General features: G+C 34.2%; 4 protein-coding genes across 7 annotated transcripts; 3 read left to right on the top strand and 1 right to left on the bottom strand.

The window, feature by feature from the left end:
- Positions 1 to 12: 12 nt before the first annotated feature.
- Atg13 (Autophagy-related 13) lies at positions 13 to 3,240 on the bottom strand. Of its 3 annotated transcripts, none has more exons than XM_077413614.1 (5): positions 2,329 to 3,240; positions 1,646 to 1,994; positions 1,232 to 1,415; positions 826 to 1,147; positions 13 to 586 (listed from the first exon to the last, which is right to left on the bottom strand). In XM_077413614.1, exons 1-5 carry the CDS (start codon positions 2,482 to 2,484, stop codon positions 374 to 376), a joined length of 1,224 nt encoding a protein of 407 aa, XP_077269740.1. In that variant the 5' UTR covers positions 2,485 to 3,240; the 3' UTR covers positions 13 to 373. The 3 variants fall into 3 exon arrangements, with proteins under 3 accessions (XP_077269740.1, XP_077269737.1, XP_077269738.1); XM_077413611.1 differs by having other exon boundaries at positions 817 to 1,147; positions 2,329 to 3,239; XM_077413612.1 differs by having other exon boundaries at positions 817 to 1,147; positions 2,335 to 3,237.
- A 1,140-nt stretch (positions 3,241 to 4,380) lies between these two features.
- Pgi (glucose-6-phosphate isomerase) lies at positions 4,381 to 7,522 on the top strand. The gene is made up of 11 exons (XM_077413604.1): positions 4,381 to 4,612; positions 4,896 to 4,989; positions 5,075 to 5,266; positions 5,325 to 5,405; positions 5,486 to 5,701; positions 5,826 to 6,065; positions 6,224 to 6,404; positions 6,469 to 6,587; positions 6,667 to 6,889; positions 7,224 to 7,290; positions 7,398 to 7,522. Exons 1-11 carry the CDS (start codon positions 4,482 to 4,484, stop codon positions 7,519 to 7,521), a joined length of 1,668 nt encoding a protein of 555 aa, XP_077269730.1. The 5' UTR covers positions 4,381 to 4,481; the 3' UTR covers position 7,522.
- A 940-nt stretch (positions 7,523 to 8,462) lies between these two features.
- Positions 8,463 to 11,990, top strand: Dolk (Dolichol kinase). The gene is made up of 8 exons (XM_077413605.1): positions 8,463 to 8,626; positions 8,765 to 9,029; positions 9,332 to 9,585; positions 9,724 to 9,944; positions 10,013 to 10,201; positions 10,314 to 10,523; positions 10,633 to 10,960; positions 11,046 to 11,990. The coding sequence occupies exons 2-8, from the start codon at positions 8,950 to 8,952 to the stop codon at positions 11,177 to 11,179; spliced, it is 1,416 nt and encodes a 471-aa protein (XP_077269731.1). The 5' UTR covers positions 8,463 to 8,626; positions 8,765 to 8,949; the 3' UTR covers positions 11,180 to 11,990.
- An 846-nt stretch (positions 11,991 to 12,836) lies between these two features.
- Positions 12,837 to 16,888, top strand: LOC143901361 (vesicle transport protein SFT2B). 2 transcript variants are annotated; one of them, XM_077413608.1, is made up of 5 exons: positions 12,837 to 13,186; positions 15,457 to 15,474; positions 15,670 to 15,839; positions 16,006 to 16,123; positions 16,192 to 16,888. In XM_077413608.1, exons 1-5 carry the CDS (start codon positions 13,118 to 13,120, stop codon positions 16,318 to 16,320), a joined length of 504 nt encoding a protein of 167 aa, XP_077269734.1. In that variant the 5' UTR covers positions 12,837 to 13,117; the 3' UTR covers positions 16,321 to 16,888. The 2 variants fall into 2 exon arrangements, with proteins under 2 accessions (XP_077269734.1, XP_077269735.1); XM_077413609.1 differs by lacking the exon at positions 15,457 to 15,474 and having other exon boundaries at positions 12,838 to 13,186.
- The last annotated feature ends 233 nt before the right edge of the window (positions 16,889 to 17,121 follow it).

Genomic DNA, 17,121 nt, shown 5'->3' with positions numbered 1-17,121 from the left:
AAATTGATAGAATACTTTATAATTAACTTATATTTATCGCCTTGTCTCTTAGAATATTCAAGTGCAATTTACACTTTATACAAGCAATAAATTATATTAAGTAATCAGTTATCACAACTAATGTGTTTGCTCCGTTAATTGTTTTATAATTACATAAAATCTTTGCAATATATATATATATATATATATATATATATATTAGCAGAACATTTTGAGCGAACACAATTTTACTAAGGGTATTGAAGGAAAGATCATTTGTTCCACGTCTTAAAATTTTCGACATACATTCTATCAACGTATTTATAATTTTTCAAAATCGTGTTCAATGCAAAATCGTGTTTTCGTTTAAATCAGTTATTAGCAGAGTTCGGCCTTAATTATTATTTTCCGTTTGACACAAGGATGACAAAATGTCCTCGTAGCGTTGCATATTTGTCTCAAATGTTTCCAATTGTTTAGTAAGATCTCCCAATTGTTCCGCAAGAGTCCTTTCTTCCGTAAAGGCTTGCAATTGCGGAGCACTTTGACACTCTCGATAAAACGCTCCTACATCGCTATTGGTATTCGTGACGGCAAAAGGAGTTTTCTGCAACAATATTCCAAGTTTGTTTCGTATACAAATACGGTATAAAATTTGCCCAAGCTATGAGAATAAAAATATTTTTCCTATTTTTCCTACAAATATATATGCATAAATTTTATCAAGTACTAGATGGAATATTGTTTCTCAATATTAGGCAAATTTCACACTACAACTGTAGAACATAATATAATAAATTATCGTGATATCACGTTTGGATTAAGAGCATCAATTACCAAATCTACCATAATAAAATCATCGTTGGCACTAGTCATCGAACAACTACTTCTTCTAGATCCGTTTTGGGATGCGCATTTCGAAGTCGCGTTATCATTATTAAGTCTTTCATTATTTCCATTGTTGCTATCAGTTGTAACAGCTGCCATTGCAGTCTTTGTATTAGGTTCCACTAGCGATATTGGAGGAGGCGACGTTTGTTTGGGTGTTAATAACGAACTGAACGGTACGTCTGGTATCACGAGGTCCTCTTCGTTGACAACGACAGGCTTGTTTATTACAAATGCGCCAACTTTAATGGCGTCGCTCAGCGATTTTGACGTTTCCTCGCTGCGTATTTGATTTAAAGCGCTATTAAGATACGTCTATATTTTTTTATTATACAAGTACTTTTAATATTTCACATTTACTGACCTCTGTTGATATCGCGCATGACGCGGACTCAAGTCTGAATGAAAATGATCGCTCTTAAGCATAATAGAATCTCGTCCCTTGTGAGTGGGCGATATGGTCATTTTTGTTCTGTAAGAGACCGACAGATGTATAGTGCCCACTGGAGTACACAATTGACCTACTCTTACATGTTTATAGTTGTCACCTGTTATAAAATTGACATTTAATGAGAAACCATAAATGTTGAACAGAAAATTAATAGACGTTGAAAAATATTAAAACATATCACGTGTGTAATGGAAACGTGGAAAATTTGTAATAATCTTTATAAAAGACGCCACATTTTACTCGATTGTAAATACTTGTGTAACTTTTATATATAAATTTTTCAAAATAAGAAAATAATCACAACTTTTCTCTGGCTGATAAACTAACCTAAATTATGTAGCTGCGGCTCACCCATGTACATCCGATAGCACATGGTATAAGAATCAGGTCCTTGCCGTCTGCTCAGTTTGTAAGCGGGTGTAACTCTCGATACGGAAATCAAGGACTTTAACAAAATCCCCATTCTGTTGTACACAGTGTACGTTACTCGTACAGTTGGGTCACTTTGCTCCGGCAAAACACCGAGACTCCAAGTTTCCAAAACCATCTTGTCACCCTCCACTGTTTTCAGAGATATTTCTATGCACAGAGGTACAGCTGAACTTACTATCTCTCCGCATAACGCTCTCTTAGCGTCAGCCGAGACCTCTGGTAGTTCCTTAATCGCCAGATTAAACTACAACATCGGACAATGAAGATAGGTTTATTTAAACGTTCCTTCAAATAACAAACGGTAAAATTATAAATGACTATGTGAACCATCCACGTTATTTGGTTTACGCCAATATTTTGCTGCGACAGAGAGCTCTTTTTAAAAGATAATACAAGATATAGACAGCACCGACAGCACTCTCACGGTCGTCGCTGTACTCCTTGCACCTATATATCCATCCATCCACCCATATACGCATACGCGTATACATATTGAAAATAAAAACATACAAGATGGTTCGGAACGAAGATCAGCAGGGTAAAACCAGATAACGCGTATGGACTAGAGCAAACTTTACTTTTACCCAGTCGCCAGCCGACGAGTCTGGCTTGCACGCGGTGTTGACTTTCTGGCCAGACCTCGACTGCACTATGATCTGGGCAGCCCTGAGCGCAAGGTACTTGGTAAACTTCTCCAAATCCTTTTTGTCTTGCATGCTTAGCTGCGCCGACATTGTACACCGCTGCACGTATCAATCAACTACACAGATGTTTCTCGAGCACGCGAGAACGAAAGGTACGTTGTAGCATCGTAACGGAACAGCACCGCATCCTCGACACGTGTAACCATGTCTCTCTCTCTCTCTCTCTCTCTCTTTCACACCGTAGAGACCGTAGAGATCGAAATCGCGAGCACTTAAGCGCGGCCGGCGCGCGCTCGATATTCTTGGAGTCCTTGGGGCTCTTCGCACGGGCTTCGGAATTCGTAAGTCGACTTGAGCGCGCGTACGACACGCTTCCTTGGAAAATTCCTCGGTAAAATCGGCATCGTCGCGCTGCGTGCACGCGCACGGCGGGCGGCGGGCGGCGGGTGATGACCCCTCGAAAGTTCGGGAAATCGAATGTCCACGTTGCACGTTGATCTACGTCGTGGAAATGGTTTTTAGGTTTTATCGTGTCGTCAAGGGTCAGGAAAAAGAACAGATCAACGGTGAGATTTGACAGATTAAAGTTCACTTGCGCGAAAACGAGTCGAAAGTCGGAACACGTAGAAATACCAAACACCAAACAAGATTCTCTCTCGCTTCCTCTTTCTCGCGTGGCGATATCCCAATCCCACAAAGTACAAATCGATCTTCTTTTCTACCACGCGGCACGCAGCCACGCATCCACGTGGAATTAACGTAAGCGCGATGCGCGATATGGCCGGGTGCTCTCGCCGCTCGCGAAATATCCTACAAATCGATCGAAAACGTACTGTCGACACTGTCGTGTCTGTCGTTGCTATGAGCGTTGCCCTCATATACGTATATACGTCACGTATAGGGCATAGGGTATAGGGAGCTTTCCAGTTTCCAGCAAGCGACACAAGTCGACAGTCGACACGAGTGTCGTTTTGTCGGTCAATTGGTCAATTGGGTCTCGGGGTCGATTCTGTTATCTTGGAACGAGGTGAAACGTACAAAAGTGAGGAAATTCACTAGAGAATCTACACGTTCATTTGTCGAAATCTAGTAAATCTGTTCACTTTTGTAATTTTCACCTCGTCTCAAAATACAGCCTCCTCATCACTCAGCCTGGGTTTACATGGAGCGTATTTCGCGCAATGCGTAAGGGTTGATTTATAATAGCCGTAACCGTTGATTTAAGCCGTAATCTTTAAGAAATTGACCAATCACAGTCGAATGTGAGAAGAATAATCGACTGTGATTGGTCAATTTCTTAAAGATTACGGCTTAAATCAACGGTTACGGCTATTATAAACCAACCCTAATGCTGGGTCTACAATGCGAATCGCAAAGTCGCGAGTCGCAAGAATTGACCACTCACAGTCGAATTTGAGGAGAATAATCGACTGTGCGTGGTCAATTCTTGCGACTCGCGACTTTGCGACTCGCATTGTAGACCCAGCATAACTCTGATCTCCAATTGGTTGTGTTGAGCCCGGTGTCCACGATGCAAGAACTTGGTCCAAGTTTCGGTTTAAGCCAATCAACTTGCAGCTCTTACAGAAAAGCAGCAGTTTCATTGGCTTAAACCGAAACTTGGACCAAGTTCTTGCATCGTGGACACCGGGCATTAGCCACGCAACTTGCAGCTCTTACAGAAAAGCAGCAGTTTCATTGGCTTAAACCAAAACTTGGACCAAGTTCTTGCATCTCGTGGACACCGGGCATTTTTATCGAGGATTCACATTGCGTCCGATCACGTCCGATGTTCGACGTACGACGATCCGACATCCAATAACAGAATTTATTATTAGAGACAAAAATTTCCTATTGGATGTCGGATGTCGGATCGTCGTACGTCGACGGACGCAGTGTGAATTGTGAATCCTCCATTATACCATTATACCTATGCTATGCTAGCAGTCGCGCCGACGCCGACTGCCGATTGCGACACCTGACGACGTGAAATTTTAACCACGATGACAGATTGTCTTTGCGAAAGATACGGTCACTGGTAACAGTGGTTAACAGATTTTTCACGCGCGGTTTTCTTAAACTGGAAAATGAAATCTAAGACGGATTTGTTGACTGACCCCGCATGGAAACAGCTGCAACAATACTTTGACAGCAATGGCTCGAAGATCAACATATATAATATGTTTCAGGAGGATTCTAAACGTTTCGAAAAATTTAGGTAAGTCTCTACTTTAAGTGACCTTGGGACGACCTTTTAAAGGTTACTTATTCGACGATTGAAAAAAACTATTTTAAAATATTTGACGATTGTTTTTCTATTATACATAGAATTTTATAATGACAATTGATAAACATTTAACCATTTTTCTATTAAACGTAATAAAAAATAATGCATGCTCCTAGGTAATTATTTTGTGTCGTTATAATATCGCAAATGGTCTACGTTTTTGCATTGGTTCTGCAAAGTATATAAAAAATTATACTCGTTGTGTGTAAAACAGCTTGGAGCTCTCTACCCCACAAGATGGACCGATTTTATTGGATTATTCCAAGAATAAGATCGATGAACAAGTACTTGGATTATTATTTAACCTGGTATATGGACGTCATTTATGTAAAAATATTTTCATATATTTTTAAACGTTTCAATCTCGCGCTATCTCGTTATATAATTTTGTAGGCTCGTGCACGGGAAATCGAAGCTGCGAGAAATGCCATGTTCAGCGGTGAAAAGATCAATTTCACCGAGAATAGAGCAGTTTTGCATATTGCCTTGCGTAATAGAAGCACGACACCAATATTGGTGGATGGAAAGGACGTGATGCCTGATGTTAATGCGGCGTTGGAACATATGAAAAGTTTTACAAATGAGGTATAAGTTTATCGTTCGTTTTTCCCATACGTACGTCTTGAAATATGTCTGTTTACAGATATTGACGAAACAATGGAAAGGATTCACTGGTAAACCTATTGAAGATGTTGTTAATATTGGAATTGGTGGCTCTGATCTTGTACGTCGGACAACAGTTTTTTTCTCCCTGTAACGGTTAGATATTAATTTAAGATTTAACGCTCGATTATGTTCCAACAGGGTCCACTTATGGTAACCGAAGCTTTAAAAGCATACAGCGTTGGACCTAGAGTTCACTTTGTTAGTAATATAGACGGCACTCATATAGCTGAAACTCTTAAGAAGTTAAATCCCGAAACAACTTTGTTCATAATAGCTTCCAAGACATTTACAACACAGGAAACTATAACGAATGCAACTACCGCCAAGCTGTGGCTTTTGAAAACGTTAAAAGATGTAAGCGCACACGAGTTTCAGCGTACTGATTATGTTAAAAAAAAAAATATATATATATATATATATATCATGTTCTACTTGATGTATCATTTCTTCTCTAATACGATGATACAAAATTCTTCAGGAAGCTGCAGTAGCCCGCCATTTTGTAGCATTATCCACTAATGAGCAAAAGGTTAAAGAATTTGGCATTGACGTTAAAAACATGTTTGGTTTCTGGGATTGGGTTGGCGGGCGTTACTCATTGTGGTCAGCTATTGGCTTGTCAATTTGCTTGTCAATTGGTTTTGATAATTTTGAAAAGCTTTTAAGCGGAGCTCACTTTATGGATCGACACTTTTGCACAGCACCTTTAGAGCAAAATGTAAGTATATCGAATATGAGAAAATATAGGAATTAGCCGAAAGACGTATCGATACGTATCTAAAACTATATTTCGATCTTTAATTAGATATTTCTTTACGCTAGATTTAAATTACTCGAGTCATGAACTAAATTAATGATCTATCTTAATCTTTTTAGGCTCCTGTCGTATTGGCTTTACTTGGCGTATGGTATCATAACTTTTATAAGGCTGAAACACATGCATTATTGCCATATGATCAATATCTACACAGATTTGCAGCTTACTTTCAGCAAGGCGATATGGAAAGTAATGGAAAATACGTTACTCGTTCTGGGAGAAGCGTAAATTATTCCACTGGTACGTTCTACAATATGCAAAATATATAGATTCTTGATTAATAAAAATCTATTATTTTTAAAAGGGCCGATTGTGTGGGGAGAACCAGGCACTAATGGACAACATGCATTCTATCAGTTGTTGCATCAAGGTACGAGACTTGTACCGGCAGATTTTATAATTCCCGTTCAATCTCAAAATCAGGTAAATAATGTTCTCGATATAAGCTATATCACCGTATCCGGTAGACTTGTCTGCTGTTATACAGTTTTATTTATTGCAGATTGTTCCACATCACACAATTTTACTTGCAAACTTCTTTGCGCAAACTGAAGCTTTAATGAAAGGCAAGACGGAAAAAGAGGCTCGAGCAGAGTTGCAAAAATCAGGGTTGAGCGCTGAACAAGTGGACTTGTTACTACCGCATAAGTTGTTCGAAGGAAACAGACCTACGAACAGCATTGTAGTAAAGAAATTAACACCTTTTATTCTTGGTGCTTTGATTGGTAAATATCTCTTGTACATAACGATGATATATCGCGCGTAAAGTATATGACAAATCACACATGGTGATATAAATATTCTTTGTAAAAAAATAAGTGTCAACTTATAAGCAAATCAATACATATTGTTTTCATACCTGAAACTTTTCTTGAAAGTTGTGCAACAAATCGAAAACATTTTATTTCACAAATTTTACTTATTTTTTCACGAATCAATCGATTTCTTTGCTGATTGCGTCATTATATAATTAACTAGACATTAATCTATATATTATACTTAAAATATAACTATATATTTATGTGATAATTGTAAATTTTTACAACTCTATTTTTTCAGCCATGTATGAACATAAAATCTTTGTACAAGGCATTATTTGGGATATCAATTCATATGATCAATGGGGGTAAGAAAAACAATTATATTTCTGCGTGAAACATAAAGTTTCTATATAGAAAATTCTTTAGTACAATTCTCTAAAGAAAAAAAAAATAATAACGTTTTCATATATAGCGTGGAGTTGGGAAAACAGCTAGCTAAAGCCATTGAACCAGAACTGGCTAGTGCAGAAAATGTTACAACGCATGATTCATCGACCAATGGCTTGATAGCGTTTGCTAAACGTCACAGAGCCTAAATATACTTATTTAGCTATATTCTTTGTTACAAGATATTTAAAATAGGTACAACGTAAATAGCTCTATATTTAAAGTTACATTATATATTATATCAGAGTATATACGTGAATTATATAAACTTGTGTACTTGTCGTAGTTGATGAAAAAAGATTGCGAGAGCCACAAACATATAACTTTAAAAATATCTTTAAGACTTTTAATTCTTCACATTACGATTGTATTGGGTTATGATGTCCATGTGATAAAGTGTATATCAAAAAATGTATTTAAAATCTATGGTTCATTCCACACATGTTGTAGATTTTTAATACCGTCAATACATTATAGAACACACTTAAGTTGTGGCATACAGAATTTTATTCGTTTTAATGTACAAAGAAAAAGATAATATAATTCGACGTTACAATATTACTGCAATCAGAAAATCAGAAATGTTATAATTATAAAAATAATGGCTTTTAATTTATTTGAATGTAATCGGGGATATTTTATACATCGAATAGGAAGATATAAATGTTAGTTATATAATATATAAGCATATATATAAATATAAAAATTAAATGAGTAAAATGTTGTAAGAGTAGTGTAGCAATACATTTACATTATCCTCAACAAAACATTCAATGGTTTTTTCTTGAATTTTCTATTTTTTGAGGTACGGGATAACACACTTTGAGTGTTTTTTATCCTACATATTCATTTAATGAACGATCCTATTTCGTTCGTATATATGTATATATATATATATATATATATTTCATATACAATATATATGTATTCCAACGTTATCTTTTACATTTTAATTTTTATGAGAGTAATGTTCTTACATTCTAAATTTAAAAATCAAATTTTACTTGACTCACTTAATTTATGCAAATTAATTTAACCTGAACCTAACCTAACCTAACTTTTGGTTAATTCTGTGCTATATGCCGACGTACAAACAACATTAAATGAACTGCGTGATCTTAAAAATTTGTATGTTTTAATATCTTTAGATTGCTCTATTTCTCTAATAACAACTTGCACGTGGGCAGCGATACCGATATATGTCGATTCTTGCTGTCATCTGCAGTTTATAAAATACGTCCATGAATCATTCTCGTAAGAATCATGCCGCCAAAGTTATCGAGCGAGATCTTCCCATTTGACAAACTGGTTTTTCCAATTTTAAACGGACACGTGTGTAGATGAGCGCCGAGCGAGCGGCACTGTTAATCGCGACCTTTTTCACGTTCCAAGTTCAACGTTCAACGTTCGAGGTGACGTGGACCGAAACCTGAACCTGAACCTGAATCCTGAATCCTGAAACCGAAAGCGCATAATATAAAAGTGTGTTGTGTGTCGATGGTTGATGGTTGATGGTGGATGGCGTCACGCTAGTGCTATGAGAAGCGATCTCTTCTAGCCGAGAGACGAGAGAAAGAATGGAGTCGTTGGTCGCGCGGTATACTCAGCTCGAGGAAAATATATTGCGAAATGTCAAACGCAACGGCATAAGGCACCGGTACGTCACCGACACACTCGGTTCTTCAACCCAAGAGCGAGTTAACCTCGCCGCGAGATTTTCATCGCGGTTATATTACGTTTTATTATAAAATTACAGCGAGCGTCATTGAAATTATGTTTGTAGCTTCAGCAACAATTATAATACATTGCCTTATAATCTTATAATCTGACAATGACGATAAGCCAATAAGACGTTTGTAACGAGATAGTACACTTGCTTGACGAGCGTTGATCAGAATTTGGTCAAAGTTGCCCTAAGCAAGGCTGAATTTAAGTATTATGGATTCATCTCATTTGTAGGCCAAACGCGAGCGGTGGATTATGGCTGGGTGCTTTAGTCGGGCTGAGTGCCGCAATTACAATATCGAGAGAAGAGAGCAGTTACTCCGAAATATGCCTCTTTGTAGGAACCACAGGCTTCGGTCTTGTTCTCTGTTCCCTATGCCTTTATGCGCGGCTTTCGATGAAAGAGACCGTAGCGAAAGATTTTCATGCCGTATACTTTGTACCAGCGATTATAACATCCGTGCTGTTTCTACTTGCCGCTAACAAAGGTATACCCATCCGCAAATTATTTTTTCATCGGATAGAGGAAACCTGTTGAATACATATAAATGACAGATGCACATATATGGCATAGCAATACTCTAGTTCTTTTTTATTATATTTTTATATTAATTAAATAAGAACAGGACTATTGACGAGTGTCGCATGGGGCTTGACCGTCGGAAGTTTGGGCACGTGGGGCGTTCCGCAACTAATGTCAGTTTTTCCATCTTGCTTTACGATCGGAGAGGCAACGGTGGTTGCGCATAGTTCTATCCTGTTTTTGATGTCGGCCGTTACCAATTTACCCTTGCGATATCATTTACCTCCGATTCATGACAGCGACATAAGCACAGTTGTGTTGCAGGTAATAAAATGCAAAAATTAATTGTCGCGACGTCGCTTACCTTTTCCTTGATACATCATGTGTTACAGGTTGCGATATTGTACGTAGTCGCGATATGCTTCCTATGTGGATACTTTCCTATCCTCCGCGGCACAACATACTTTTATTTAACGATAATCAGCCTTTTGTGTTTCGCAACTCTTCCGTTACTTTACGTTATTCTTGATCAAAATCCAATAGTATGGATAGTTTCTTTTGTTCTTGGCAGTCGTGAAAGGGTAAGTAACGATACAATGGTTCGTTGTAATTTACGCTACTTTTAAAATGGATGAATCATAGATAGGATATAGATTACAATAATCGGTCGTATTTTATTCTTGTATGTTGCAGATTGCAATATTCATGTATTGGGGAATATGTGTTCTGCTAAGTATTCTCATCCTAATCTATCAGATATCATCAAAATCCCAAGCTACAAGTTCAACTAGAAAAAATTTTCATGTGTTAGCCACATTTGTATATATTCCTGGCGTGATATACGATCCTTTGCTATTGTATCTTGCCAGTGGTGTGACGTTGATACTATTTGTTGCTCTTGAGGTACTCACAATTATTACTTTTTATTGTTATACAAGTCTGTTAACGGTCTAATGTAACTTTTATTTATTTTCTATGTGCTTGAGATATAACGATCGTTAATTATTTTCAGGTAATCAGACTTTTAAAAGTCCCGCCTTTAGGAGAGATTTTACAGCAAGGATTTATTGCATTTGCCGACGAAAAGGATTGTTTGCTTTCATTAACACCTATATATCTGTTGTGTGGTTTATCGTTACCTCTTTGGATGCCGACTAATAATTTGACACTAGTGGTATTACTCAGTGGCGTGCTAACGGTAGGGATCGGTGACACTGCTGCAAGCTTTGTCGGTAACAGATGGGGTTTACACAAGTGGCCCGACACGGAAAAAACTATCGAAGGCACCGTCGCATGCATATTTTGCCAAGTTTGCGTAATACTCACGCTAACGTGCTGTGGTAGATTTCGATTCTTATATCTTCCTTTCCAACGCCTTTTTTAAGAAACTGTTTTGCTTATTTTAGATTATTTACATTTTGCCAGGTTTCATGGACACGTACCGACTACTGCTGAGAAGCCTCTTTGCGGCTGCATCGATATCGTTGATCGAGGCACGCACAAATCAAGTGGACAATCTGGCTCTGCCATTATTAATGTATGTATGTTTGATGGCGTAAGCGTACCTATATATCCATACATATGGTTTTTTTTCCATTCGATAATAATCCGATAACAAATTAATTTTTAAGAAAATTAATAGTAACACCATAGATGTAATCATTTTATTATATATTATAATTATTTTTTTGGCTCTCAATTGTTTTTCATAATAGCACGGAGAATCTGTAACTTACGTCGGAATATATGTAACATTCTTTATGCTGTTTCATATAGTAAAAATCATATTTGGATTGATATATTCAACCATCGTGTTGTTTAATAATAATTGCCATGTAAATGCGTAGGCAATTAGCCATAATTGAGGATTACAACGTGCAAAGCTAAAGCTTACCGGCGAACGATTATTCTAATTTACTTGATTGCAAAATAATCTGTGTAATTAGCGCATTTGCGTAGAAAGACGAACAAATAAGGATGCAGTCCTTGTAAATGCAAACATCTTTATATATGCTGTCGCATTAAGTGGTGATGTACAAATATTTATATTTATAACGGTGTAACACGTTATATATTTTTCTGTATATATCAATATATATGTGTAACATATATAACTTATATATTTATCCAAAGAATTAAGTCGTACTATATATGTAAAAAAATCGTATTGATAGATATGATCGATGTAAATGCGGAGATCGGTGAAGGCAGATGTTACGCATTTGAGCTTTACTAACTTTATTTACTTCAAATCTGCGAAACCGATTATGTGCCTGACGTATTTCGCTCATTCCTGATAAAGCATTTTTGTACGTGAGCCACGTGACTTTTCTGATACTAATATGAATAAAGAGTTATTTTTCTATTTTACGATAATTGTTCTTTATGTATATACCGTCTCTCTCTCTCTCTCTCTCTCTCTCTCTCTCTCTCTCTCTCTCTCTCTCTCTCTCTCTCTCTCTCTTTCTCTTTCTCTCTCTCTCTATATATATAGATATTATATATATATATTTTTTGTAGCTACATTGTATTTTTAAGGATTGTGATTTTAATTCATTCATACAGTTATGTGATAATATTTAATTCATTTACTCGATTATGTAGCTCTACTAAATAGTTAAGTTTTCGCAAACATTTGAGGGGAAAATAAAAATACATGAATAGTTTAATGACTTGAATATAATAATTACAATATGAAGATACAAAACCATACTTTAATTCATTCCGATAACAATTGGAAACAGTATTAAAATATTAATCCATGATCAGATCCTCTAACAGAAATCTATTTACAAATATTAGATGTATCATCTCTTGTCATTTCTCGAAGATAACTGTACAAAAATAAATATATACAATTATATCGATTATAATCATATATATATATATATATATATATATATATATATATTTTTTTTTTTTTAATGTGAAAAGAAAAAGAGGAAAGATTAATCGTGCAAGAAGTTCAGCCAACACAAACAGGCCTATAAGTTCATCTTCGACAAGTTATGTCTTGAGATTTTACTCAAGTTTCGTCTTATTTATCCACATTTATTAATTATGATCTATAGACAACTTAAAACTGAACTTAAATCGGTCTTCAAAATAAATTCCAACTATGAATATGGGCCTTTAAGTGCATGCAATTAGAAAGTGCAATTAGTGCAGCTATAAAGAACAGATCTCAAGCAGTCTCAAGTCTCAATACTGTTGTGTCTCAACTCAAGTTCGTTTAGCCATAGCATTTAGCACGCGCAACATACGTATATGCGTGAAAGACTTGTAAATAAATATGATGGCAGATGTGTTTTTATTAATTCAACGTGTAAAGATTTCCCGATAAGTTAAGCATTTAGAAATGCGCATGATCTAAAACACGAATGTGCGATAGAAGGAGTAAAATATATCGTTGAGCTTTGATAACCTCACATATTGAATGAATTAATAAATTTAATATTCAGTTTCTCTGAAAAGTTTACTCGTTTTTCATTTAAAAAATGGACAAGCTACGGAGAGCCCTGAATGGCAACGAGCGGTGCGACGAAGAAAGCGGTATTATTACCCAGGTAATTACGTTTAATAAACCGTATTACTGATTGGAATACAATATACGTATAAATGAGATTAGTTATACTTACATTAGGGTTACCAAACGTTCTACTTTAGGAGGACATGCCCTATAATTTAGTCTTTGGTCCTCCGTCTTCCTACCTTTGAACAAAAACAATAAATGTTCTATTTTTACAATTTTGCATTTTAACTCTCAGTTTCGTATAAAGTAGAACACAGCATTTGTTCGATAAAATGCCAACAATGAAATGGCTGTGCATCAGACTTCTGATTTGAATGAACAATCAGTAAATGAGAAATCGAGTCTTTTCGAGCAATAGACAATTCAGAAAAACACTCAATATTTTTAACAACTTGTCAATATATGTTCGTAATTCCTGCTTAGAATGCCATCACTGAGAGAGCGTTACATTTAGTAATGTAATGGTTTCGCAATAGTCAAGTGAATAAGACTTAATCTTGATTGAAATTATGAAAAGTTTGGTAATAGTAAAATTCAACTTTTGCAATAGAAATTGTTTGCAATTTTTTGAAGGAAACTTAACCCTGGGTAAACATACTTATTTTTTGCATAGGTAAACACCACAATAGGGTCTGGAGGGGATGAAAAATTGTGATATCACTCATAAATGCAAAGAAAACCGTTATTTTACTGTAATTGTTTGAAAAATTCATATCTTTTTTGCTAACAGAGATAATCAAGAAAACTTTTCAGACTTTGAAAAAGCACATTTTAAAGTACGAAAAAATTTTCCACTTAAATATTGGAATATTATTATCAAAATTACAAGGCTCTAAAAATGATGAAATTTCACATTTCTATTATCTGGCAATTTTGCAAACAAGTAAAAATTAGCATTTTTGTTAAGAAATACATGTTCAATGATTTATAATGCATATTTATTTATAAAAAGAGAATAAAGAATACAAAATATAAAAAACTATTCGCTCCTGTTAATGGCGTCTTCTTGGTTCGGAGACTAATGTTGTCCACTTGTAATGGTTTTTACCATATGTCTTGGATATGGACTTTACAGGATTTCTCAGTAATCTTTATAGGCTTCCTTCGAGGAGTCTCTGCAGGAAGTTCCAGTTCATCGTTGCTTTCTTCCGCAGAAACTCTATATTCCGAATCCATATCACTGATTTCCTCTGATTTGTCTTTAGACATGCATTTTTCGCTGTCTTCTTCGGAATAGCTTGACTTATTCAGATACTCTGTTTCTAGTCGAGATTTAAACACTTGTTACCTCGTCGCAGCTATGTGTTCCCGTTATTTACCTAAAACAATATGCAAGTGTATTGGTATACTTTATGTTTTAACAATCTCGCGCTCAAGTTTGACAAGTTTAGTAAAACCGATAACAATATTTTTATTTAAAAATGATAGAAATATTGGGTTGGCCGATAAGTCCGTGAGGTTATTTATAAGTAACATTTATAAGTCAAAAACCGCACGGACTTATTGGCCAACCTATTATAATCAGATATTGTTTTGAATATAGCTTTACACCGTGAACTCGAATAAAATAAATTAGAAAATATACTTACTTACAAAAAAAAGTTGCACGAAATATTCTATACTGGAGTCCGATGAGAGACCCCAGACTTATTTTACGTGTTAATTATCCGTCGGACAATTGACTGCTTCGGCAGTTGCTAGCTATTAAAGAGACTCCAAAATTTTTCTACATTGCAGTCGTATCCCCTTACTTATTCGTTCTATCAATGGTAAAATTTCAAATTTTACCTAGAGTCTTAAAGACCCTAGAGTGTATACTTAGGGTTAAGTAATAAGCAATTGTTTATAGTTTATGAAATTTGTTATATCAGAAAAATATGATTTTATAAGAAAAATGTAAATTTTCATTATATAATATGTTAACAATTCAGTTTGTTTTGTTATATTAAAGTTGAGATAAGTGTAAAATAATTAAACATACGTTTTATGTAAAAAAAAAAAAAAAAATGTGGAAAAGAAATGAAAGAAAAGTATTAATATATATTTTAATAAAGTAATTTAAATGATTACTAACTTTAATGATTACATGTATATAATGATTAAAATTGTAATTTAAGAAATTTAAAATTGTTTTACTTACATTTTTTTATGTATATCTTTCATTAATATTTTCTATAGAAATTGTTGTCTTTTCGCGACAGTGATATTTGGTAACCCTAACTTACATATATAATAATCTTGTTTTATCTGTAAACTAAAAATATCATATTTTAATAAATGCTCACTCGCAATCAACAATGGAAGGTTGATGCAGATTTTACGGTAATTATTGAAGAATATTTGAGATATTATATATATATATATATATATATATATATATATATATATATACTTATATAACATTTCTCTACTGTTATGTATAATTTAAAATTATTATTTATAATATTATATATAATTTTATTTCACTTGTCTAATGGAAAAATTTTAGAAAATTTATGTTTTTTCTTTGATTAACAGGTCATGGATCAAACAACATTAAGTTGGTCTACCAGGATAAAAGGTTTTGCTATTTGTTTCATCGTAGGCATACTATGTACATTCCTTGGATCCTTTGCCTTATTCTTACAGAAAGGTCTTGCTGTATTTGCTGTATTCTATACTTTAGGCAACATTATCTCTTTACTCAGGTAAAATACAAGGCACAGTTATCAAATAATATGATATTTAAATCATGTTTTCTTAATATACAGGATAATTATTGAAAAGTTGTTAAAATAAAGTAACTGTTATTTTGACATAAGCTAACAACAAATACTACTTATATATGTGTATATATTGACTTGTGTATTTTAGTACATGTTTCTTGATGGGTCCATTTAATCAACTTAAGAAGATGTTTGCATCGACAAGAGTAATTGCAACTATATTAGTATTTGTCTCTATTGCTTTAACATTGTTTGCAGCTTTGCATGTAAGTATTCAATACTTCCTGTTGTTAATATATTCTTTAAAGTAATTAATATACTCTTTTGTTTTCAGTTGCACAATCCTGGTCTAGCTCTTCTATTTATAATTATTCAGTCGCTAGCTATGACATGGTATTCCTTATCGTATATACCATATGCTCGTGATGCTGTCAAAAAGACAGTGGAAGCCTGTATTACGTGAAAAAAAGCAATTATTTTTCTTTTTCTTCATATTAAAATTTGTTATACGAATATATATTGTTTAAATGTTTTGGTTTTTTATGCTTAATTTGCTAATTTTGTAATACATAACACTGATTATACTCTACTTTAGGTTTATAAAAGATAGATATTAAAATGTTCTATATATATATATATATATATATAAGTATATCAATTAATTTTAATATATAATATGATGTAACATTAGGCTTCTCTATTGTGTATATACAACTAATATACAATTACTTTCATGTAATATATCTAATAGATTATACTTTACATATGAATTCTTATTAAAAATAAGTTTAGTTGTCTATATAATGCAAAGCTATAATAGACATTGTATTATATTTTTAGCATTTATTGTTAATATTTTAAAGTTCTTGTACACACACACACACATACACACGTGCGGGGGCGCGCGTTTGCAAACTATACTTATATTGTAATTATCCATATACTTTGGAAACTTTGTTCGAAACAATTTTATTTTACAAACTAATAAAATGTAAATAGAATAAACAAAAGAAATAAAACCTAAAATTATACTTTTTTATAGTAATTCTGATATCACGCAATTATCACATAAGAAATTATTAAGAACTTTTCAATATCAATCTTTAAAGTGTTCAATAAAACATAAACATAATATATAAAATAAAATGTAAACAAAACGAAAAAAATCGTACCCAATTATTTAAAAAAATAATAAAATAAAAGTTATCTGTTTTTCTCCTTTAATTGATCAAAAAATAACTTTAAATTATTATTATTGTTAATT

This window comes from Temnothorax americanus, unplaced genomic scaffold (assembly GCF_048541705.1).
Source record: "Temnothorax americanus isolate GAGA-0224 unplaced genomic scaffold, ASM4854170v1 Scaffold33, whole genome shotgun sequence".
Classification (NCBI taxonomy): domain Eukaryota; kingdom Metazoa; phylum Arthropoda; class Insecta; order Hymenoptera; family Formicidae; genus Temnothorax; species Temnothorax americanus.
This window is presented reverse-complemented; position numbering and strand designations above follow the sequence as displayed.